General features: G+C 39.3%; 1 protein-coding gene across 1 annotated transcript in view; it reads right to left on the bottom strand.

Annotated features, from left to right (window-relative positions):
* The window catches only part of OTUD7A (OTU deubiquitinase 7A), a 91360-nt gene that overhangs the window by 41207 nt on the left and 23513 nt on the right, over positions 1 to 26640 (bottom strand). The window contains exons 4-5 of the mRNA XM_014944614.1: positions 16870 to 17024; positions 883 to 1065 (exon numbers count right to left, since the gene is read on the bottom strand). Coding sequence (XP_014800100.1) covers positions 883 to 1065; positions 16870 to 17020 — 334 coding nt within the window. The 5' untranslated portion in view covers positions 17021 to 17024. The remainder of the gene's footprint in view (positions 1 to 882; positions 1066 to 16869; positions 17025 to 26640) is intronic.

Genomic DNA, 26640 nt, shown 5'->3' with positions numbered 1-26640 from the left:
CACAGCAAGCACTACAGCTCCTTTGTTACTGATGGAAATTACCAATTTTCAAAAAGCTTTACTGACACTCCTAAATACCGATGCCATTTCCTGCTTAATAGGAGGGAAGAGCCAGCAGAAGGGAAGACTTTCTGTTCTTTCTAATGACTGCACAGAAAGGCATCGCCAAGCTAGTGCTATTACCTCCCTACGTGACAAGCTGTCAGACCTGTAGATTTATTTTGGTGCAGACCACAGTTCCTTAATAAATTAATATTTTTTTTTTTAAAAAAAAGCATTCCAACAGTCTGAGAGACAGATCTGAAATAAAACATATAAAAGATCTGCAAATAAAAAAGTCAATTCTAATGCTTATCATCCTGCACTGGAAATCAACTGCTAAAGGTAGCTGACTCCTTTTTCTTAAGGTTTCAACTTCTATTTGGCAGGACATAAGAGGTTGTCCCTTCTTCTGTGCAACCATAAGAGAGCAAAATTTTAAAGCTGAAAGTTATCCATGATATTCCTTAATCACATACAGTGAGTTAGAATGCAAAGATTGAAATATGGCTTTTTTGAATCTTTTTTAAGTCTCAATAAGGATAGAAAGCTGCATAGAATAGTGGTCTGTGACACCTTCTAATTGCTTTTACATGTACCACAGGACTGCCTGGGGACAATATATTTTTGTACTTGAATCACACATTAAAAAAAGTAACTTGCAGAACGGAGGCAAAGCTCATAGCTACCAAAACAAGAGCACGGCAGGGTCCAGCAGCAGCTCTGTGAAGCCCACCACAATGACACAGTGCACAGGCCAACAGCAAACGACCTCCCCACAGACAAGCACAACTTGCCAGCCAACAAGCTGCTTGTCCACAGAGCCTGGAGAAGAGCTCTTACCTTGAGCAATGTCATCCTGCCTTTGCAGGCAGGGCCGCTCAGCCTTTGTCACCTGGGGAGGCTGCTCCGGCTCCTGCTGCTTGTAGTATTTGCCCTCGTTGAAGACCTGTGGCAGGTTGGCCGTGTGTACCTGCCGGAGCTGCTCATAGTCGCTCAAAGCTGCTGTCAAGTCCCAATTTTTGCCTGTCAAAGAGCAAAAGGACATTCTGCTCACCTCTGAATGTGTCCCGATCAATAACCTGGAAAACATCTCTGCATTTAGAATATAAACTTAAATAGAGAAATCACTCTTAAAGCATCAGTAAGGAAACAGAGGTTCTTGGGATGAAACATTTTATAACAAGTCCTCCCTCAACAAAAATGCAGAGTTGATAAACACCAGGGAAGTACACAGCAAGACAGACAAAAGAGCAAGGTACTACGTAGCAAGATAGACACAGCAAGGACAGAAATATTTTCTTTATATCAAAATTGGGGAAGACATCAGGAAAGCTCTTCCCACTCTCAAAAATAATGAAAAAAAATTGTTTGTGTGTTATTGTCAAAACAATCTTGCTAAATAAAAATTCACAGATATCCTAGCATTGTCAAAGTATTTGTTTTTAACCGGAAAATTACAAATATGCAACAGCAAGGAAAGAAGACCCCACTAATTACATGAGACTTTCACAGCATTCCATGAGCATGTTTTCTGGGAATTCAAAAGCAACCTGATTCTGACTAATCCATGATTTATTACACCATAAAAGGTTGTCACTTTATGTACTCTGAGAAGCTACATTACTTGAGCAGCAGTTAAATATAACTTATTTGCTTACACAAAGGAGAGTGAACTAAAAATAGCACAAAGCAGTTTTATACAGATAAAAGAAAGTCTTTTACTGCTACTGTCATTTCTGTAAAGAACAAAGACTTAACTGAAGGAGCAGAAAAACAGCACAAACAGCTGTTACCTATAGGGTTGAGCTCAACTTTCTCAGGTTCTGAGGTACTAAACACAATTGTGAAAGGAAAATTAATTTCACTAAGCAAGACCATTTTCTACATCCTGAGTAATCCATAATATAAACCACCATGTCAGTGATACGGAATGGCACAATGTTATGCTGTGATCTTCTGTTAGAGAGCCAGTAGGACAAAACATAAATTCAGTGAAAATTGTCAGAGAACCTAGAACAAGCACTTGAGTTATTCTCAGCATTTATTTATTTTTTTCCTAAAAATCCCATGTAGATTGAATGGCTATAATCCAGTCAAGGCTCTGCTTTAACTATATACATCCTCTGAGTGAAGCTGCCCAACCCAAACATCGAAGAACCATGAGTGTGTTCCCAAGACTGATGTGATCACATACCGATGTCTGGAGTAAGGATTGCTGTTCTTTGGTCCTGTTTTTAGGTGACACACACAATATGTTTTTTAAATCTTCTTCTCAACCATTAGGGCAATAAAATAAAACTTTTTCAAAAAAGTTAAAGTGGCAATAAATATAATTGTAAGAAATGTAGCTTTAAACCTAACAGTACTATCTGAGTATTGGCAATGCTGCAAGTCCAGCATTACGTGACTCCCAGCAGCAGCCTGGCTTCATTCAGTACAGATCCTTGAGTAACAGACCTGTATTAACGGAACACAGACAGCGTTTCTCCAGTGTCAGGGCATTCCTTACAGGTCACCTGCTCAGGATATATTCATATTTATGGAACCAGGTAAGTGAAACCAGGACATTTACATAGAAATATTGTATTTTCAAATCTCTCCATCTCCGTGGAGTTGTTCCCATCTCCTGAACAAAAGCACCAATCAGCCCCAAAGCCTTAAACTTCAGAGAACCAACATCAGAAATGATTACTAGACTCACTTCCCCCAAATTTGCTGGATCTTCCAAGTATCAAAACAGAAGAAAAAAATTCAACCCAATTAGAGAATATATTAAGCCCCTTCCCATCTCCATGTAATAATATTTTTGAATATTAGCCACCCTAGCAAAGGTGTCCGCAGCTACTCTCTGCACTGGAAACATGTAAGCTTGCCCCTTTTGCCAAGGCTTCCTCTCATTTTGGTTTATATTTTCACAAGCAAATACAATGACAGACCTTTTATTTTTCCCATTGCCCATAAAAAAACAGCAGAGGAGAATTCATCAGTTTGGGAGGATTAAAGAAAAAAATTCATAAGTCAAAGTAAAGGCAACTGAAGGAAGCAAGGAGAACTAGGGGAAAGGAAGAGAGGAAAAAAATCCCAGAGGTATTTATAAAAGACACTGTGTGAAGAAATAAAAATACATACAAAAATGTAATGCATTGTAAAATAAAATTAAAAAAAAGAAACCAAATCTAATAAAAAGTCCACAGAAACAATGGACAATGCAAGAACAAATCAGAAAGGTTATTAAATTCAGAGCTGTCCAGAGCAAATGATCTGTACAAGGATTTCCAGTAGCATCACATGGCAGGTGGGAAAGTTTCAGCTGGAAGTTACTGAAGAAACTAATGGGGCTTAGGATTGTGGAGAAGAATAGAGCTAACTCTGCCTAGCCCTCCTCCTTTAAAATTTGCATACCAAAAGCTTTCAAATTTCTAAAATTGTATCTTACCACATTCCAAACTAAGTCTTGAAAGAAGGAAAAACCTCAGGTATGCTGGGTCAGAAACAACAAAAATAGATTCATATAACACTGAAATCAAACATATCTCCCATAGCACCTCAGGGGTCTTGCTACTTGTCCAACCAGTTTCAGAGCCTTTTGGTTTGGAGCAGATGGCACACAGTGTTCCTGGATCCATAGCAAGAGACTCACTCTTTCTGTTACCTGAGCTCTGTTTGCATGCCTGTTCCCTGTTCGTCTCTGAAATCTCCTAGACCCTGCTCCTGACACAAGTCCCTCTGCTGTCACATCCTTTTTATTTTCTTTAATTGTCATCTCCTGCACAGGCCCTCAACAGAAAGGAACACTCTTTCCTATCCCACAGAGGTTACACCTGACATAGGCACTGACATGCCCTCCATCACAAGGCTGAAGGAGGAGCAACAGGTAATTGATCTGTTTTGCATAGTTTCATGAACTAAATTAAGTCAAGTAAGACTTTTTGTTGCAATCTGAAGGACAAAAACAAGAGAAGACTATTTTTCAGATTGTCTACTGTTTTATTTTTTTTACTGTTACTTAGCTGATGCACCCTACTGTTCACTTAGTGCTAACTTCTTTGTTTATATGACATATTGTATTTAAAAAGGTATTTCACGGGCATGAAAATGTTACTTCAGTACACACAATCACATCAGATGACACCATATCAGTTAGTAGCAACCGAGCTGCTCCAAAGAAGCACTGACACAGTGGGTTTTCATGAAAGGCTTTGAGTTTCTAATTGTCAGAGAACATCAGTCAGCAGAAAGCTAGAGCAGCACAAAGCTGGTTAGAAAACACACGCAGTGAATCACAATCAGGATGCTGGAATCAAATTAATTCACTAACTCAACAGAAGGAATACTCGTACAGAACAATTACTTCCATAACAGCTGCATGTGCTGTGTGTCAGTAGGTGTAAAATGTAACAGGACTGAGAGGTCTTGGTTTTAAAACCAAGTGTTTCTATTGTGCAGGAAAAACAACAAAACACAAAAAAGTGCCACTGAGTAAGGAATGGAAGATGCACTCTGACAGAGGGCTGGTACTGACGTCTAAGTGTCAGAGACAGCAGGCACCTACATGAAAGGGAAATTCAAAAATAAACTCACTCAAACTTCACTGTGAAGTTTCTGTCCTAAATAACAGTTGCTTGAATAACAACAGGAGGCATTGAAGCCTGAAGAAAAAACCAATGACTTAGATAAAACAATATATAATTTAGAAGCCACTTACTCATTCTTGCCTTACCACCTCAAACTGCATTAGTAAAGAGTGAATGAAAGATGCTGAAGAACAGCAAGAGCGGGTATCACCTCAGAACCATTCCAGATGATTCGGTTTCTCCTGAAGTCGTGATTTCAGCTAGGACAGACTTAACTTTCTTACTGGTAGCTGATATAGAGCTGTGTTTTGGCTTTGGGTCAGGAACAGTGTGGCAGTGCACTGGTGGTTTTGGTTGTTGCTGGGCCATCAAGGCCTTTTCTGCTCCTCACGCCCCTGGCTGCTGGCGAGGACTGGGGGTGCGCAAGGCAGCTCACCCCAGCTGATCAAAGGGGTGTTCCAGACCATATAGCATCATGTGCAGTATATAAAGGTGGGGGAAGAGGAAAGAAGGGGGGATGTTTGGAGTGATGGCATTTGTCTTCCCAAGTCACCGTTATGTGTGATGGAGCCCTGCCTTCCTGGGGATGGCTGAACATCCACCTGACGATAGGCAGCAGGGAATGAATTCCTTGTTTTGCCGTGCTCACGCACACGACTTTTGCTTTATCAATTATAATGGCTTTATCTCAACCCACAAGTTTTCTCACTTTTACTCTTCTGATTCTCTTCCCCACCCCATCGGGAGAGAGTGCTAGCACTACAACAAATGTAGAACATTCACATAATTACTGACCAGAAATGTCATACTATCACACAGCATTCGTTTGCCCAGGTATTATTTTAAAATATCAACACTTTGTTGAATTTTAAATAAAATATGGCACAGTTTTAAAAAAACCCAACCCACTGTACAGCTGTATATTCCTGACAAAGTCCTGAAATCCGTAAGCAGAAGAGCACTAGAACTTCGGACCTTTGCTTTAAGCCATTTGCTTCAAGACTATCACATACTGTATTTTTTTAGATGAGAAATACACCCTGCCTTCATGGAGGCAGTACAATTAGCAGCACTCAGGTTTTACAGTAGCTTTCACAGTGTTTAGACAGCTGCATTTACCCTTGTTTTTCCAGAGAATAAGGGTCCATCTTTTTTTTTTTAACCCAGTCTTTCTCTGGTCAAGTCTTCAACTTGATTTCACTGTGAGGAAAAAGTGACTTCTTCATGCCCTGCAGCACATGAGTGATCCTTGCTTACTCCATGTTAAGCACATGCTTTGTCAGATCACAGCTCACACTCTGATAACAAAGATCAGGCACCCACTAAGCAGCGGGCACTACTTGTACCCATACCAGGTGTCATGTTTTTCAGGCAGATAACATTCAGGCAGCAAGGCCTGAGCAACATGCTATTATTTGGCCTGTGGGATTTGCGCTTTTTATTGTTTTGGCTGAACCAGCATAGCTTAGCAGCTTTGTAACAGTTAATAGATCTATTGTCTTTCACTTCTTAAAACAGATATAATAAAACTAGAGGACATTTATCATTAATTAGTAGGAATAACAAACATGCAACTATAAAGCACTCTCCCCCCCAAGCTTTCAAATATCCACCTACTCCAATATGTTAAAAAGAACATTTGAAAGGTCACCAGCAATACTTGATTTAATGATAAACAAAATGCTAGAAAGGATGCGATTTGAGATGGGGAACTAGGAAAGATCTGAATAGTAAGGACCACAACGAAGGGCTGCTAATTTGCAGCAACGACATATACACAGGACTTCTGCAAAGAAAGCGTTAAACTGGGAGGAAATTTAATGATAAACAAAATGCTAGAAAGGATGCAATTTGAGATGGGGAACTAGGAAAGACCTGAACAGTAAGGACCACAACAAAGGGCAATTTGCAGCAACGACACGTACACAGGACTTCCGCAAAGAAAGCGTTAAACTGGGAGGAAACGCTGCCTAAAGCTGGACAGGACCAAAAGCATATAAGAAAAAGAACACAGAAGTGTAATGTTAGACATAATTAGACAAATTACAATACAGCCTGTGTTTACCATTGATGAACTGCTGGTGCATATATCTAAGAAACAGAAGCAATAGCATTAATGCCTGTGTTTACCATTGATGAACTGCTGGTGTATATATCTAAGAAACAGAAGCAATAGCAGCATCTAGTAAGAACTAATGTGAAACTTTCAATAAAGGAAAAAAAGGAAGCCAAAATGCTACACAGCTCACAGAGAAAGCAACTTGGACAAGATTACAGAATGATGTATTTCAGAAAATAAAAGCGAGGTCCATAGAAGCACAGAAAGATGATGAAACTGAACAAGAAACTAAGCTGAAAGGAAGACAGTGTGTCATTTTTTAATGTGACAAATACATAAGAGTAAAAAAGCCATTTTGGTGAGATGGCAGTAAAACTAAGATGGACACACCTTTTGGATTTTTTAACCATTCTAATCAGGTACAATATCTGCCCATCTACTTTACATTTAATGACATTTTTCTTGTTAATGAAACTCACACTAGAATGAAATACTATTTAGAAAACATTTTTTTCACAAAGAGGGAGACTACCAAAGAACCAGTACCAGCAATGTAACTTTCAAGGTTTTTGTCACCATTTCTTAAGTATTATTCTATCATTGTATGTATTTTTTACTAGTGAATTGGTAAAAAAATTACTATCTCACTATACTAAAGCTAATGCAAAGCATCCACAGGGAAAAAAACCCAAACCTCCCTATTAAAAAAAAAAACATTAAAAATTCAACAGAGTATCCTTGCCCACCGAACAGGGAAAGCCTTGCTGGCAGAAAAAACTGTTGTTTTCAGTACCATCCCAGTCATGCTAATTCCTTCAAATCTACTGCAGAGAACACGCTGCTGTGACTCCAACACTCCATGCCAGGGTATAGAAAGGTGTTCTGGGCACAACAGCTGCTCACAAACCCAGAGCATCAGTTGTTAGATGGGAGGCACATCAGCTCCCCTTTTAGCCCATGCAATAGAACCAGCATTTTACATGAGACTATACTGTGGATCAGGAACAAATCAATTAAACAGGCATAGGAATTTGGAGAAATGTTTAGCAGCCTCTCTCTTTCAAGGTTATCGATTGTTAGTTTTCACCAACATAAAATGATCCTTATTTTGTGCCACTAGGACAGTGCACAATGATTATTTAAATGAATTTAAATCCCCCAAACTTGACAATTTTTTAATATATGAAGTCTATCATCAGCTTCTTTCCCATGTAAGGCAGTCTGTTCTTACAAACCAACTGCTAACAAAGCAATCCACAAGTTCAGTTTAAATGCAGTCACTTCTTCCTATTTGGCATGAAGTAGATTAACAAATATTAACAGGCATAAGATATGTAGAGGAACTCAAGACCAGATTTAATCCATCTGAAAAACTTATATGCAAAACTAGGATAAAATTAGACCATAGGTTTTAAAACAAGATTTAATTTTGATCCATGTTCTCAAAGGAAAATAATGAAGCAAGGACATTTTGTTAACATTTGCCTCAATTTCTGCTAGAATGCAGAGTCACTCAAAGCTGAACAGGCAGCTGGAAATGACAATTTTGATCTCTGGGTAACGAGACATCAGTAGCAGCTCAGCTTCCTCTTCCCTTTGCCAAGGTTTCCACAAGAGAGCTAAAAAAGGAACTGTCTGAGGGAGCGGGGAATAAGAGACTATTTTGGGGACTTAATTTTGTACACTCAGTCACGTGCCAGCACTGTAAACTTCTCTCTCCCTCTCCATTAATTACACACTTTTCTTTGAATTCCACTTATATACGTTATTCTTTGAGGAGATATTATCTACAGCATCTCTGTCATTTTCCACAGGGTCAGTCTCCTTTACTGCATACATTTCGTGACTGGAAAGCCAATCTCCTGATTTCTGAGTTAATGGTGAACTACGCATAGCTCAATTGAGTGCTATATAAAGCTAGAAATAGACAGCAATTAGTTTTACATAATGGTGGAAAACTACATCATTTATATAAATAAATGAAGCCAAATAAAAGGGCAGTTTTCCAGTTAAATATATTTAATTTTTTATGTAGTTTGGATTATTTTTAATTTTGTTACTATTTATTTATTATTATATTATTATTATTGCCAGTGAATTTCACGAATCCTCCAGTTCCTGATGGCTGTCTATACTGTTGGCATTTTAAAATATTTCATCATATGCCTTCCCTGTATATTCAAGCGATCATTGCCTGCACACCTGCTGCTTCCTGAGAACTAAGCTGTTTTCTGATTTATTAGTAATCTTCAAGTTCATCCACACCTACAGCTCTGGCACTATAAACCAAATACAGCATCATTTGTTTTAAAGACTAAAATATTTAACAGTTTCCTTTCTGCCCTAGGCCACGTTTTAAGTAGGTTATACTCAACACCCCAAGCAGTACTGCTATTCTATGCATGGCAGACACAAGGTGCCAGCCTACACTACCCAGAAGGACAAGGGACATGCCCTCCTCATTCCTGGACTGTGGGGAAGCTGGAGACCAAACACAGCTGAAGAGAAATCAGTTCTCTTCCATGCAGACCTATCTCCTTATGCTTAAGTATTTTCCCCCCGCAAAGAATTCTTTCCACTGACCTTGTGCTGCATTTGGGTCCGGCTGCTGTTACAGGTGCACATATAGAAAGGTGACATCTGGAGAGTCTTGCAGCCAATTTTGTGTTTTCCTGTGGCACTAACGTAACCCACACACTGATTCAATCCTGCACAAAGCAGCACCACACATCCCTACCAGCATGGGCTGCTCTTCAAACTGTTCTGTTGAGACTGTTTTTTCTTCCACCTCAGTCCCATTTATTGGGAAATTGCTCCATCAATATTAATCACTTGAGCATGGGCTTTTATTTTAGTCTGGTTTTAAATACAATTAGGATTCTTTGTGTGTTTGCTTGGGGTTTTTTCCCCCTGTTATCCTCAAAATTAAGTGAGGGCTGAAATCCAAATCTCTGGGTAATTAATGGAAATCTCATAGCATCTAGATGGCCCTAATTTAGCACATTTTCATTTCATCAAACTAAAAGGAAGGCAAAAAGCAATACTAAACCTTCCATTCAGCTCCCAACCCTCTGCTACATTCACCTAGTTCTCATGTCTGAAACATCTCCAGTTTTTCTATTACAAGTGGGGGATTTGGTATATAATTCATAACGACAATACTCACACTTCTTTCAGTTCTTTGGCACAGCAATTGATAGATTAGTTTTAAAGTGAAAAAATAAATTACCTAAAAAAGTTTGGAAATGGGCTCATTTTAGACTCACTTCTTTTCAATGCTTTAAATTTGGAAATTTATTATCTGTTCCCCATTTTGGAAATTGAGGCACCGACATCAGAAAATAAGAGAATAATGATAAATGCTTCCTAGAACAATAAGACCTAATATCAGGAAAAGCATTTACTGAATGCAGAGCATAAAAATAAAGCTACAAAAAACATATAAGTGGCATATGCAGCACTCAAGAGGTCAGGTCACAAAGAGCAAGTGAAGTAACAGTTTCAGGTTCTCCAGCAGAATTTTAGAGGTTCATGCTGTCTTTATTTCCACAAGGGGACTGATAAACAACTGTCCCAGACAGTGATTTCTCAAGAATTTGCAATCAAGGCAAAAACAATAGGTACCTGCCTCCCTTGGACTTGACCATGTGGATGCAATTCACTTGTGGAATGAAAAACTACTGAGTTTTTTTGAGCTTCTTTTGACATTTGATAATTTATAAAATACCAATTCAAAGAATTCAGAACCGATTTAATTTAAAGAAAAACAGTAGTATAGACCAGAGAAGGTTAGGAAATAGGGGCACCAACTTTTTCAGTAAAGGAGTAGTTTAAAAAATATATTGGAAATAGTACCTTCATCCATAATTAGCCTATTAGGAAAAGTAAATAAACTTGAAAGAACATGTATTAGTGAACAGGAAAAAAGGTCAAAAGGGAATCTGAAAAGCTGGTTCGCAAATATGCAAAAGAAAAATAATCTTAGAATGGAGACCCAGTGGAGTTTCACAAAATGTAATACCTACTCTACATAACCTCATGTACAGAAGTATGCTTTCAGTTCTTGGGAGCACACAACAAGATAAAAACCTCAGAAAGTGGTGAACACTATCACAAAGAGATACTAAATAACATGAAAGGTTCAAGATGTAATCATCCAAAAATGAAAGTGAAGCTGGAAAATAACATTTCTAAGAAACAAATGATTTAGCAAGTGTGTACAATCCACTAACATATAATTGGCAGAGCTAATGATACATAGTTGAAATTTATGAATATTTAGTATGAGGAACGTACCTATGAATGAGATTAAAGGCTGAGTATGTATTTTCAGCAATCAAGAGCTAAACAATTAATCACTGAAAAATAAAATGGAGGGAAAAGAAAATGAGTATCAAAAGCAAAGACCTGAAACAGTGGTATTAGTGAGCTGTACAATCAAACAGCATCAGAAGCCTATCTCCCAGGTAGCAAAGACTGAGTAGAACAGACAAACTTATTCTGACGTGGAGTTTTGCTACAACCTTAAACATACAAGTGGACTCTAATAGAGTATTCAGGAGCTTTTCTGGAGTTCCTGTTATCAAAAATGAGGCTAATCTAATGAAAACACAATGCTTCGATTTAATGGAAAAATTCTTCTACAATAATACAGGATGAACTGTGTCCTTCTATGCCCGAACCTGTGTCCTTTTTAAAGAGTACCCGAGTGTCTTTCAGCCATCTAGTTTCCTATAGCTAGTAAGTTCCCTGTGAAAGACAGGATAATAATAATACCAACAACCATAAATTTGAAAATAGGGGGTTAATATATTTTGGAAGAATATACAAGGGAAAAGACGTGGTAAGACGTGGTGCACAAGATTCAATGGGAGATTTGCATGCAATTTTTAAAAGTGTTTTTAAAGTCAGGAAAAGATACAGAGGTTCACATTGTGCTCTTGGATACTGCTAGTTCAAAATGAAGTCTTTGTCTTCAGGAATTATGTGAAAGGTTGTTGGAGTAAGATTTACAGTGATGAGAATGCTCTTGTTTTCAGGCAGGTTGATTCAGATACCTGTTGTGGGTTTTTATGGAAGAGAGACAAACTTCTACAGTCCTCCTTCCTCCTGAAGGAAAAGATCTCAGGTCTGCAGTAGATGTTTTTGATAAAAAGGGATCTGCTTCAAGCATATCTGATTCCTGGAGCATCACACTGTGTAATGTCAGATCCAGTTTCCAGGTCCTCTGAGTCAAATGCTACTCAGAGAGCCAAGCAACTGTCACAGTCACTCTCTCCACTCTATAATTTACTGACATACATGGTGCTCATATATTCTCCCCAACCCATGATTTTATTATCTGATACAGTCAGCAAATAGCTTTTGGTGTCCTTTTACTTGCATAGGGACATACTCCTCATTATTTGGTTGACTCGAAATTATTAACATAAAACCATCAGGATTAATGATATCTTGAGGTGCTAAGAGTTTGAGGACACTTATCTGTAGACGTGCAGGCTCTTAAAAGGTAATTCCTGCTGGGCCTTTACTCTGCAAGTCTCTGCAAGACTAGAAACAAAGGTGTAAATAACTATTCGACCAAGTGTCCTCCCTGGAGTCCTAAACAACAAGGATGAACATTGCAAAGTCTTGTAATCATAACCAAGCTGAAAGAACTGTGCTTCCCATTTTAATAATTCAGCTGTAACAGCAGCTAAGAATTTTGGCAGGGCTGGTAGAAAGCTGTTCTTTCAACTGAAAAGAATGATGGAAGCAGTCCGGGTGGTCCAGGACAGCATTCAGACAAAAAAAAAGCAAGGAGTTCTGAGTAGAGGAAGAAAAAGCCCTTCAGTATAAAACATACAGAGAGGTACCAAGAAGAACAAGCAACCCAAAACAAGCATAAAGTGTTCTATGCACAAGACACTGCCAGCAGCTAACAGAGCGGACAAAGAGTACTGCAGCTCCTGATGGAAGGCAGATTCTGATGTGGAGAGAGATCATCTGGAGAATTCAGCCCAGAAATAGCCCACTCAGCTATTGCTCAGGCATGCAAGCACACTGTGAGCACAAGACAAAATTTATATCAGTACAGCAAGGGGTAGACGAAAGCCTCCTGAATTGAGAGAGAAAAGATGCTGTTTGGGTTAGCCATACATGATCTCCACAAAAGGACTTTTTTCTCATGATCTCAGCTACCTTGGTTTCTCACCCTAGAAGTGGGCATGCAGTTATTGGAATGTTAAAAGCAAGGGGGAAAAAAAAAAAAAAAGAAGCTGGGGGCAGAACAGGGAGAGAAAAATATTCACACTTTATAGCTTTAAAGTCATTCTGAGCTCTCAAATTCTCCATCTATGTTACTAAGCATCCAGAGCACATCAGGGAGTGGAACAAACTTCAGTTACTCATTTGACTGTATATCTTTAATACATGCATATGAGTAGTAAGGTAAACAATTTTGTGCTATCAAAACCTCTGCCTGAAAACAATGCATAATCTATCCTTGACAGTATGCCAGTTATATAGCTCTACACAACTACAAAGCTAATATTCTTTGCTATGCTTAATTATTACTTAACACAAATGGCGTGCATTTACAATATACAGTCAGCCATAAATATGACCACTTTTATAATTAACAGTTGGGAAAAGGCCTTAGTTTTGAAATGTTTAGATACAGTTAAATGAAAAAAATCACTGCATCAATCATAACACATAGCTCTATGATTGTAATCTCAAGTTTCAAAAGTTTTCTTTAACAGCAGAAATGGGCTGTTCATAAACCTACCAAGTTATCAGAATAAACTGTAATGGAAGCAAAGTTCTTTATAATACTCGAGAAAACCTCAAGAAAACACAAACAGTAAGACAGATGCCTTACTAAAGCTTAGGGCCATGTGCTGTTACGTGCTAAGCCCCTTCTGCCTGCTCATACCTTTCCTTGTACCTTCTCCAAGTCTGTACGTGTAAGTTCCCATAACTGCATCATATAAACAGTAAATAGCAAGTAACCTACAACTGGCCTTTCAGACTCAATAAGTAGTGTTTGAAAAGTAGGAATGAAACACAAATTGTGCATCGGACAAACATAAACTAAGCAATTTCTATAGCAATTTTATCCACCAATGAACGGCTGGTTAGACAGATATAAGGCTTTTCTAGATGTGGACATAGCAATGTCATGAAAATAAAATTAATTTCTTAGGCATAACTAAAGCCAAATCAAACCAATTTTTAATTTTGACGCAGCTTTAAAAGTCTGCATGCACATCCATTTTCAGAAGCGCATGACAAAGTTCTCATACCATCGATATCATGCCTTTAAGATTTTAAGTCTGTGAAATCTAGATTCTGTAACAGTTAAAAAACTGCACAGAACTCTAGAACTGGTAACTTTGAAACACCAAACTGAGCACAGACTTGTCCATAAGCTCCCTGTGCAATATTAAAGCAAACTTGGCCAAGGATACAAACAGCAGCATATGCAATGTAATTGCAAAGAAGCCATCTTTGCACTAGAAAGATATATACCAAAATAGCCAAACCGTTTCTGTATGTGTTCTTTTGAATAATAGAGAAGATATAGAGACAGAAAGTGAGACTTGGAGCTCAACATGTTTAGCTTATCAAACTTATACAGAAAAACAATTGATTTAATAATACTATTTAGGATACTAATAGCTAGCAAAAAGAAGCAGACACGAATAAATCAGAACCAATATATGAGTATATATATATAATTATTTTTTTTTAAATCTCTGTATATCTTCACATCAAATCAAGAATGGACACTTTCTGGGAGATACCTGTCAAGTACAACAAGTGGATGTTTTAGTGAGACAAGCAACTGTACTCACTACAAAGTTCAAAAGAAAAAAGCTGCAGGGATTTTGCCAGCAGGAGAGGCAGAGTATAGAAACATCAACAGAGTCAGTATTTAGGACAGCTTCTGGCAATTTAGAAAAATCTATATGCAATCTATATTTAATGTATAGATTTTTTTCAGGTTTTTTTACAACAGTCAGTGCGTAATTAACTCACCCATTTGCTACTGGGGAGAACATCACATATTGTGCACACTACTGCCATGATGCATCCACAGAACAATCAAAGCAAAACAATTAACATATTAAAATAATTGGATAAGGAAGCAGAAACTGGTACCCTTGATTGTATAAGGGGCAGTGAAATTAAAGAAATTTTCCCCCAAAAATGAACAAAGGAAACAGTATTAGGAATGGGTCTGAAAAAGGTGTATATGCTCCATAGAATTACGTTCAGTCTGAGGAAGTTATAAAAACAGAATCTGGGAGCAGATCAGAAAAGAGAGAAACGGCCATAGAGGGAACAGTGATTACACTGTTACACTGAAATGAGGGTCTATAAAAGCAAACATTTTTGGCTCAAAGTTCTCCATGACAGTCATGTTGGGGCTACAAACTACAAATAAATATTGAAATTTCTCACAAATATTTGTGCAGACCTATTTTCAAATTTTGAGTTGAAAATATTATACAGACAGCATCATTGCAAGACCAGGTGCCATACATTTGCTATAGCCTTGTGCACCGTGGTGTAAGGGGCTGCTCTTCTGAATATTGTTTATCTGTGAGAAGTTAGTCCATGGGTTTCAGAGCTGTTCACAGAGCCCAGAGCATCTACACACTGTGACAACCACAAAGGTGTAAGGGTGGCAGTGCCTTCTATGTCTTCCCTGTAAGCGCATCTTGTCCAGAACTAGCAACAGTCCATTTTACTTAGAAAAACTCCTGGGCAGGAAGAAATAATTTGGGCTAGATGCATATGTCTATTAGTCTGTTCAGAATAATTACATTGCTTATTGCTTATTTCTTTGTTAACATGTATGGTTTAAATTTATTATCTATAGAAATGAGAAGTACAACACACAAAAAAATACTATTCTATATTTATTTGTAAGGACTATTCTTTATAGCAAGGAAAAAGTATAGCAAGGAAAACAAGGTAAGTAACTCTTCTGAGCCACCTCCAATATGTAGGGACACTTTTGCAAATTTTGGCAGTGCTCCGTCATCACACTAACTGTCAATCTGTCGTGATATTGCTGAGAAAAAGCTTCTCATATTCTTTTTCTAAAAGACCAACAGAGTAAGACAGACTCTAGGCTAGAATGACAGGTCAATCAAATCAGTCAGAACAGAGCTCTCTAAAATACAGCAAGCCAACGATGACATTCATAGCGAGGTATTCTAAGATTTTATTACATGTAACACAGATGACTTGTGTGCATCTCTGTGTTAATAATATATCATTCGTTATTACTGAGAAACCCAGAGTAAAAAAAGGACTTATAGCAAAATTTAAAACTTCCAGCATACGCATGATAAAGTGAAATTGCTCTTGCAAAAGGGAGATATATACCCTGATGTATACTTTTAAATCTGCTGTGGCTGTTCAGTAGTTACTTTGATTTAACACACAATTTCTTAAAGCATATTAAGATGAAAAATTTTTCAGGGAAAAAGTTCAGTGTGCATGTATCAAGCCCACAAACCTGCCTGCAATTTACATAGATATCACGACTCATTTCTAACTTCCTGTCTTCACAATTGCTGTTAGCCCACATCAGAGGAAACGAACAAAACAAACAAACTTTTACAAAATGCCTTCAAATATCAAAGGTGTCTTTCCACTTTTAAGCTTATAAACTTAAAACAACCACAACAAAATAAATAAAAAGACATGGTTATTTTTCTGATATAGCTTCTTAGATGTTTTTCAGCCTAGGCATCTGACTCTCATACCATGAAGTTCAGGTATGCAAATTAATCGCTCGGCCCCAAAAATATCTCTAGTTTCTCTATCACTTCACAGTAAGTCCATTTCAGACTAAACTTAGCTGCTTTGCACAGTGAGCCAACTTACAACTACTTTCAGGCAGCTGAAAATGACAAAATTCAGCTAAAGCCCCCTCCTCTCTCCCTGGCACGTATACTTTTAAGGCATGACTGCTAATAACCTAAAATACAGCAGTCTAGTCCTAAGAACTTTTTAAGGCTTTTGTTGAAAATGCCTACTTTAGTATAATCTGCAGCCAGCTAATTACAAGAGTTGACTTACTAGTTAAAATACTAAGAAATGTCTGTTCCCAAAGGTCTGAGTTCTCTCTTTATGACTGGTTCTTGCTTTAAGTGAGCAGTGAACACAGGACATACTGGTGTCCTGAAAGCTTACCTTCCAGTAAGTCTCTTGCCAGACCCGGTTCTGCCCCCGTGGACCGAACAAAGTCTGACAGGACTGCATCCATATCAAGAGTCATGAGATCATTCAGAGATGCTGCCAGACATGCAGCAGCAGCAGGACTCGCGGGTTGGCTAGAAGGCATCCATCTGCCAAGGAGAAAAAGAAACAGGATTTTAGAATATACTCCACAGTGATATAAACAACATTTTTCCTCTCTTCCCCAAACAAGATTATTAAAAACGCTAAAACATCCAGGTTGCATATTAAAATAAACAGCATTTGTCATCCATCTCTGCCTTAGCCTGAAAGCTGTTGATCACTCACACTGGAAGGTTTTATCTTTCTTAATATTTCATATTTTTATTGATTTTTCTTATGTGCATCTTGTAAATAATACTGCATCTTGAAGACTCTGATCCAGCCAAACAGAGGCCCAGTTCATTCAAAGCACAATTATCATATCATTGTCACTGCACAGACACTGAAGTTTAGCAAGTATTTAAATGCTTGGCTAGCCTAGAGCTCTTTTGCCTTACTTACTAATACTAACATATACACAACAGAGCTTAGCATTTATTCTTTTATTTGCCTAGTCAATATCACTTCTGTAATTTATAGCTTCTTCACTGTACTGGGTCTGGCTGATGGAGTTAATTTTCTATGATTCTTCATTCATTTTCTAGAATTGTGGCTAAACCAGTGTTGCTAACACACTGATATTTTAGTCATTGCTAAGCAGCACTTCCACAGTGTCGAGGCTTTCTCCATTCCTTCCTGCAGCAGCAGGCTGGGGGCGGAGGGGTCACAGCCAGGACAGCTGACCCAGTGGACCGAAGGGATATTTCATACTGTACAACATCATGCTCAGCAGTCAAACTGGAGTAGAGTCTTTCCAAAGTAGCCTTCACCCTGGTTGGGCATCAGTCTCCTCATGAGAGGTGGGGAGTGATTCTCTTGGCGTCGCTTGCTTTTTTTTTTTTCTCCTCTTTCCTTCACTTTAATGAAACTGTCTTTATCTTGATCCACAAGGTTTTTTTCTTGCTTTTGCTGTCCCGATTCTCTCTCCCATCCCACTGGGGGGTGAGGAAAGCAAATGAGCAGCTGGAAGGTGCTTCATTGCTGGCTGGGGTTAGCAAACTCCAGGGCTTTGTACATCAAACTCCAGGATCTGTTAATGGCCTCTTTCAGCTTCTGCTGTTTGCCATATTGTTTATCACTTGGTTTTTCTTTTCCTGTTGGAGCTATGATAAAAGCACTAGCTTTGAGTCTAATCTGGAGTTTGGCCCATGTATTGCTGCCATCCCAATACTCTAGGAATCATCTCACAGAGTCAATTAACAATTACACCTTTCTGCTCTTCTCCTCCAGGAAAAACTTTGTAGAGAAATTAAGAATGGTACCTCCTCCTCCAGGGTAAATGTTTCCTGCCTTGTTGTAATGGCCCTTCAGTTTCTCAAACATCCCTGTGTAACCAGAATGCTCACATTATGTAGAAAGATTAGCTGTCAGCCAGGAGAGCAAACTATCAAGTGGTTGCTTTGCCACTGGGGATAATGAGGCCCACAGTCAGAAATTATAGGGTAAGGAAGCCTAGCAGCTGAGATCCTTAATTAAAGACCAGGGAATCAGCAAAGGGACCGGCAAAGGGACAACAACCGACAGTCTCTGGAAGCAGTTCCTGTTGAGTGTGAAGGTATGGTATCCCATCAAGGAGGACGTGCAAGCTACTAAGGCAAGTGAGACCACCATTAAGGAAGTTATCCAGTATCTGAGGGAACTAGTGGTGGTGGAGGTGATTTACAGCAACCTGGTCAACAGCCAGTCCTCCAAATATCTGGACAAAATCCAGTGCATGGGGTCCATGTGGCAGAAGTTTGCATGGAACTCACCAACACCGTATGCCAGCACCCTGGCGATAACAGACTGGACAGACATCAGGGCACCAACTGTGGACAGACTGGCCTGCCAGCTCTGGCAGTTTGAAGAGAATCTCTCTTCCTCCACAAATCCTTGGGCCTGTGTCTACTTTGTGCTGTCTACCTTTTCCAGCCTCTCAGAGGATCCTTCTATTGTGGGGTGTGTGCTGAGGAACAGCGGGTGTTGACTGCTAACATGAAGGTCATGGGCAACGCTATCACATTAACCGAGAATTCCTTGTTCCCACACATGAGCTAATTAATTGACAGAAGAGACAAGGAGTGATCACAGCAAGACTCACCCACCCCTTAATTGTCCCATATGGCCAGCACAAAAGTCTGATGCTGGGTAGAGGCTAACAGTGAACTACTGCAGCCTGAGCAGTCATGCCAGTCATGGAGTCAAAGGAAGTCATCAAATGGTTCGCTACCTATGTGTTTGTCTTGATTCCTTTGGCAACAGACGGAAGGCCACAGCTCCCTTTCACATGGAATGGTATCCAATACATCTGGAATTGACTTCCCCTGGGATGGAAGCACAGCACTACCATTTCTAATCTGCTCTGGTGAGATCCCACCTGCAGTACTGCATCCAACTTTGGAGTCCTCAGTACAAGAAGGATGTGGACCTGGTGGAGCGGGTCCAGAGGAGGCCACGGAGATGATCAGAGGGCTGAAGCACCTCTGCTATGAAGGCAGGCTGAGAGAGTAGGGGTTGTTCAACCTCGAGAAGAAAAGACTCCGGGGAGACCTTGTAGGAGCTTTCCAGTATCTGAAGGGGACCTACAAGAAATCTGGAGAGGGACTTTTTACAAGGGCATGTAGTGATAGTATGAGGGGCAATGGCTTCAAACTGGAGGACAGTAGATTTAGATTAGATATCAGAAGAATTTTTTCACTATGAGGGTGATGAGACACTGGAACAGGTTTCCCAAGGAAGTTGTGGATGCCCCATCCCTGAAGGTGTTCAAGGCCAGGCTGGATGGGGCTTTAAAGTCAAAGGAAGGTCAAAGGATCTGCACAAGAGATCCAGTTTGGGGAAATAAAATGGCAAAATGGACATCATATCCCAATGGATGTGATCAATAATATAACAGCCACATTCTAATCAGTTAACAAATAAGACAGAAAAGCTTTGCTAGGCATTGTGGTTTTCTGGAGAATGCATATTCCAGGTTACAATCAGATTGTGAGTCCTCTTTATCAAGTGACATGAAAGAAGAACTGTCTCAATTGGGGTCCTAAGCACTGACAAGATCAAACAGGAGACAGTATATGTAGCCCTTACAGCAGTTGAGCCCTTGGCCTCAACTGGAGCCTATGTTAGAAAGCACTCTGACAGACCCAAGGTCAAGCTCTAAGGTTTTGGAGCCAAGGGTACAGAGGATCCAGGGTACCGGGTATATTTCTAGCTTCCTCTACTGTAGCATTTCTATAGTTCAGTGGAGAAGCCACCTCCAGAAACCACATCAGGAACATCTGCAACAAGTAAACAGTAAAAACACTTGGACCAACCGAGGCCCAGCTAGGAAGGGCAGAAAGGAAGGGTCTGGCAGGATTTCATCCCAATTGTTCTTCTGAGAGATGCAATTAGAGTACTATTCAATACAATCAGGGCGCACAAAGGTTTTATATCTAACTCCCCATGCCCTCCAAAAACTCCACCCAATCCATCCATGCATCCATCCATCCAGGGCTTTCTAAAGGAGCTATTAAGTAATACCAGCTCACCACAAGAGAAAAGCACCAACACTTTTTTTTTGCCTCAAGGGAAATGTGACACAATGTCCAGCATGGGAGTTTTACTTGCCAAATCCATGACTAACAGAAATACATCTGCCCTATTGCATTTTGTACATACTTTTTTGTTCCTGAAAAGTGTAACCCATCCTTCTAAGCAATCCTCTCTACAAATATCAAATAAAAATTAAAGCAGGCACTTCAGAAGTAGTTGGTGCTAGACAAGCTATTAAGAAAGGTGGCATTCAAAACACAGTTATGCTAAGCTATCTCTGTATTTCTACCCTGCCTACACTGCTGCAGAAACAGCGCAAAGAGGATGAAGTTAAATGATACACAATCTGTATCAAAGAAAGTTTACCTTTGAACATGAATTAGATTTTTCCTGTTAATTCCTCCTCACAGGCTCAGATGCAACTTTACCACATGCCAAGGGTAAGGACTAGCATGGAGATTTCCTACTGGTAGTAGATGATATTGGTTTGCTCTTGCTTGTACCACATCTACAGAGAAATAAACTGTGAAAGAAATTGGAAACTAGTTGATTTCACTGTTCCCCAAATGAAAAACAGTCCTTTCCTACTACTGGTTATATTTAACCTTAAAAGCCTTTGCTCTCTTAGAAATCGCCTCTTTCTACATGTACACATCCCAGGTGGAACACAAACACAATTTACTTCCTGCCCCAGGAGGGTGGGCTCCTTCCCAACCTCATCCACCAGGACTGCCTGCAAAACCCAACTTACTCCAACAAATGGGAAGCACGGGGGCTATGGTTACACAATTACATGGTTTTCAGTGTCAAAGCAGATTACGCTGCTGCTAAACCTACCCACTTTGCAGACTTCTGGCCCTTATACTGTACCGCTATATGTTTTATACCACTTCTACATTCATGCTCTTACACTATTTATACAACTGTATCATTATGTTAGGGCCACATTAGGATAGAAGGGGAGGTGGTCCTTTACCCTCTAGTCAGCCCTGGTGAGGCTCATCTGGAGTGCTACCTCCATTTCTGGCTCCCCAGCACAAGACAGGTATGGTCGTACTGGAGCAAGTCAGTGAAGGACACCAAACTGTACATCCTGGTCCGGCAGACAATGGGAGCATTTCTAAATGTCACATAATGAAGATATAGTAACAGCAGGAAAGCTGGAAATGGTGAGGAGGCTAGTTAAAAAAGGAATGCAGAACTTCAGGAAGAGAACTACCTTAGTGGATTAGGGCCAAATTTGGCATCAAAGCTTTGTAGCAACTGAATCTGCTTCAATGCAAATGCAGGACAAAAATGCTATTTTGATTTTAAAAAATATAAAATTCCCATACACTGTACTAAACAGCACTATCATCCATACAAAAAGATCACAAGAAACTGAATACAGTAACTGAATGTATTTCTTTAGTGACTAGGAGAAAAAATGAAATAAATCTTAAGCAGCAGGATTGAAACATATGGATCAAGCTAAAAGAACCTGCTGTAGGTGAATAATACAAAGTATTAGTGAATTTCAGATAACAATCAGAAGTGACTCAGTAGTATAATCACTGCTAATTTAACATGCACCAGCTGGGCACTCAAGTACAGTCACTGCGTGCGGGGGCTGGACTGCTCATAAATTTGGAAAACTGAAGGGCATATCAGTCTGAAGAAGTCAATTCATGAGTTGTCTTAGTACCAGCATTACTTCAGTATTTTCAATAGTGGTATTGAAAAGATAACCTTTCAACAGCAGAAGACAAGACCAATCTCTCTCTACATTTATGACATCACCCATCACCTCATAATTGCCTCTGGATTTCATGATCATCAGAACCATACAGTAACCATCTTAACAGACACGTTTCATTCTTAACTCATCCCAGCAAAGTTGTGTAAGTTGCCTATGAAGATCTTTTCTACAAAAGAGGTTCTTTCTCTATATATATAATACTGGTAATATCTGTGCATTGACAGCTGATGAAAACACAGCTCATGTGCAACAGAGCCAGAGATAAGGCCAGCCATTGTTTTACTGAAAAATAGTAAGTTAAAATCATAGAATCATAGAATGGTTAGAGTTGGAAGGGACCTTAAAGGTCATCTAGTTCCAGCCCCCCTGCCATGGGCAGGGACACCTCCCACCAGACCCCCTTGCTCAAATCCCCATCAAGCCTGGCCTTGAACACCTCCAGGGATGGGCCATCCACAGCTTCTCTGGGCAGCCTGTTGCAGTCTCACCATCCTCACAGAAAAGAATTTCTTCCTAGTATCCAATCTAAATCTCCTCTTTGAGTTTAAAATCATTACCCCTCATCCTATTGCTACACTCCTGACCAAGAGTCCCTCCCAGATCTCTCCTGTAGGCCCCTGTTAGGTACTGGAAAGCTGTTACAAGTTCTCCCCGGAGTCTTCTCTTCTCCAGGCTGAACAACCCCAACTCTCTCAGCCTGTCTTCATAGAAGAGACACTGGAGGGGACACTCAAAACACAATGAAGACCTCGGTTTCCTAGCCAAACGTCTTCCAGAAATAACTTCTTATTTATACAATGCAAATACAAGAGGCAGTGAAAGGGGATTATTTGCTGTATATTGTAAGAAAAGGCACGTCTAAAGTATTTAAAGAAGAGATACTGATTGCTTCTAAATGTTAAGATGAGTTAATAGGACTTGAAATACATTTAATGCAATCTCAGTTATATTTGATCTTTTCTACTCCTTTAAGTACCTGTCTCTTAAAACTGAGCCATATTTGGAAGTAAACATTCTTCATCTGAATGTAAATTTGACTTCTTCAAAATCAAATAGCGTCATCCAGTTAAACAATATGAAGATTTTTTTTCCAAATAGGCAGAAAGAGATGCATAGGGCTAACTAATGAAGCAAAAGCAAGCGTGTTATCATAAATGCCATGCCTCCCAAATACAAATAGCTGACAAAACAATTGAGGAACAGAAAGAAAACCACGCACAAACAGCACGCCATGGACAAACCCTCAGGAAGATACAGGGATTAAACTGCAACTTTGACCTTTCATAATTTTCCAAGGATGAAATAAGCACTATCAGCAATATGCCCGGGTTCAGTGCTCTAGGAAGCCAGTGGATACACATTCACCAATTGCATCCTCCCCCCTCCCCACTTTATTTGATATCCCTGCAGTGTAACAACACCAAACACCTATTAACATTACTGGTTCATCTCAGCTGCTTTGGCAACATACAGTGCAGTCCACTCCTGTGTGGAACACTCATGCTTGGTGGTGAAAGCAGAAAGATCCTCTTTTTGCACAGCTCCAGGCTCTGAATGTCATTCTTTCTGACACACCGTATTTGATGGAGAATGTCATAGTTCTACAATCTTGACAGTATCAGGAAATTGAACCAATGCACCAAATAAGACCATTTCTTCCTAGTGAAACATTTACATTTTTTGAGCTCAGGCTGTAGAATTTCTCCTTATTTTCTGCATGCAAAATGCATTTACTTACTAGAAAATTAAAGTCCCTGTGAGACTGTAAGCCAAAGAGTTTTTATTTCGTTATTACATTTCTAAAGCTGCTCCAGTTTTCATTAGATAACAATTTACCAAAGGTTCATATACAAGATAAAAACTATTAAGAAAAAACTGTAATTAAACAATCAAGTCCATTAGAGAAGATTTGTTTAGGAGGGGAACATCAGCTTTAAGGGAACTGGTAGTTAATGTCGGCATTCAGCTTTTCAGATTGCCTAGTAGGAATATCATGTATGTGAGAGCAGTTAATTGTTCAGAGCATTTGATGTCCCTGTAAAAAAGTGACTAAACATTAAGATTCAGGACCAATCTGCAATACAGAAAGATAATGCTCAGCCAAGAGTATCTGAAAGGAATGACATTGAATTTCTAATGTTTTTGCACCAATAAAGATACAATCTTGTGAGTACTGTGGTTTGCCTACAGAAAGACTACCTCATTTCCAACATGAAATTGCTCCCTACACTTTGTTTGGGTTAATTTCAATATTATTTAGCACACTACAACCTCAATCAGTAAACTTTTTGTATTCAGAGTAATGCTTCAATCATGTTTTGTTTCAGTGTTCCCCTGAATAGCTGGGGACTTTTATCTTTATGATTAGATACATGTATTTTTATTTCTGTACAGATATAGTCAGGTCTGCATCCAAGATACAGTTGGAAAAATCAGAAACAATTACTCACACAGACATGTTTCTGTTTTCCAATATTCAAAGTGGAAGTGGAAGATAAAAACAGAAGACAGATGTTGGCAAAGCCTCTTCTGGAATACTGGGAGCCAGTTCAGTAACATGTTTCAGAGAGATCACCTCAGACTCAAACAGGTGAAATGAAAGGCTACAGATCATCAGAAGTTCATCATTTTATCTTTGGACAAGTCACTAAAAGAGCCTGCATTGCAAAGCCAATGAAACAAGGTTGAGAATTGGACTGAGACTGCTCATCATAAATGCACCAAGCCACACGTAAATATAGTCTGGAAATAGAGACAGGGCTCCCAGTGACACAAGTATTGGGAACAATCTTTCCTTAGAAGCTGGGGAGAAAACACTGGATTATTTTAAAAAACAGAGCTACATAAATACATGTAAGGTACAATACAACATCCTGCAGTGACAGGATGTGCAATGAGAAAATTTCATCGACTTTTTATAGAATTGTAACAGTACAGTGTAAAATTTAAGCGTATGTTGAGCCACATTTCTCTAAAGCACTTCTATACAAATCATTGTGATTTGTAGTGATCAGTGATAGCAGCGATGCAAAAACCTAGTTTTAAGCACATGCCGAGATCCCACCCAAAACAGGGATAAAAAGCCTGTGCTGCTTCAGTGCCCCAGGCAGCGAGATGGATAATTGTGACTGATGCGAACCACCTGCCTTAGCACTTCCCCAAGAATTCTAGAAGTCCCAAGTATCCTAGCAGAAGACTGAAGAGTTTTTTTCTTTTGTTTTTATTTTCCCTCTAGTAACTAATCTAGACTCACTCTGCTGCAGCCTGCATCACTACCATTCAGTCCATATTTCTACCCGAAATCCACATCTCTCTGGGGCCAGGATAAACTGCTCTCTGCAAGTAGAGCTGTAACGCCAACTGTTGAAAGACAGTTGTAGCCTTTTACTTGTAGGAGCAATACAGCATTTTTCCTTTGTTTGCCATAGTACTTAGTGTTCTCCTTGGTCTTTAGGGCCTTTTCCACAATTTTGACTTAGAAAAAAAATTATTTTACAAAACCAAAAACCTCTCTTACGTGACAGGGGGACAGCTGGGGGTAGAAGCTGACAAACCACAGCATGGTCATAGGAAAGCAGAGATACGGCGTTTTTTGCTAACTGTAAGGTTTACTTATTGATCCGAAATGTACTTTTTCTCTCAGATTCACATGGAATAGCGCAAATCAATGCTTCTTCCTCTTAGGCTATGCTCAGAGAATGAAAGCTGAAGGTAAAAGAATACTTTATTTCTATTAGTAAGGTGGCAGAAGTCAAGTCTAACAATACCAATGCTCTACAGAGAAATGCAAATATACATATATATAAAAACAACAACCAAAAAACCAAATTCCAAGGTCTTAAATTAGCACCTCAATAAACTGCACAGGCATGTTCCAACACACTACTATCTAGCTTGCAATTTATCTTTCTTTTGCACTAGGACGACATCTTGCTGGTACCGTCCAGCACAGTTGAATTTTTTGGTATGGGTGACCAGAGCTGTTCTGTCACCTTATTTTCTTTTGAAGCATTAGAAGATCTTTAGGCTTGAGAACCTTGCAAATCCTGGCTACCCATGTTTCACTTGTAACTGCTGATCCCCACCAGCCAGAAAATACCACTTGGGATCACGTACTGGCGAAAGAGATGTAGAAGTATGAAAGGTAACACTGCCTTAACACTTCAAAGTTGCCTGCTGCAGATACCTTTAAACTTTTTAATCTAGCATGTGGCAGCAAGACTGACTATTCTACTACATCGTCATGATGGTTCTCTCTCACTGACAGTGCAGGTTTGGCTTTACATATACCCAGCTGCTAAGGCCAGTAGCTATTTTGGGATGAATGTTGTAGGCCTCTCCTGTAACAGAAGTCAACCCTTTCTTAGGTTAGG

The sequence above is a fragment of the Calidris pugnax genome, unplaced genomic scaffold, assembly GCF_001431845.1.
Source record: "Calidris pugnax isolate Ruff unplaced genomic scaffold, ASM143184v1 scaffold70, whole genome shotgun sequence".
NCBI lineage: Eukaryota > Metazoa > Chordata > Aves > Charadriiformes > Scolopacidae > Calidris > Calidris pugnax.
The sequence above is the reverse complement of the archived record's forward strand: the minus strand, read 5'-3'. Positions and strand labels throughout refer to the sequence as shown.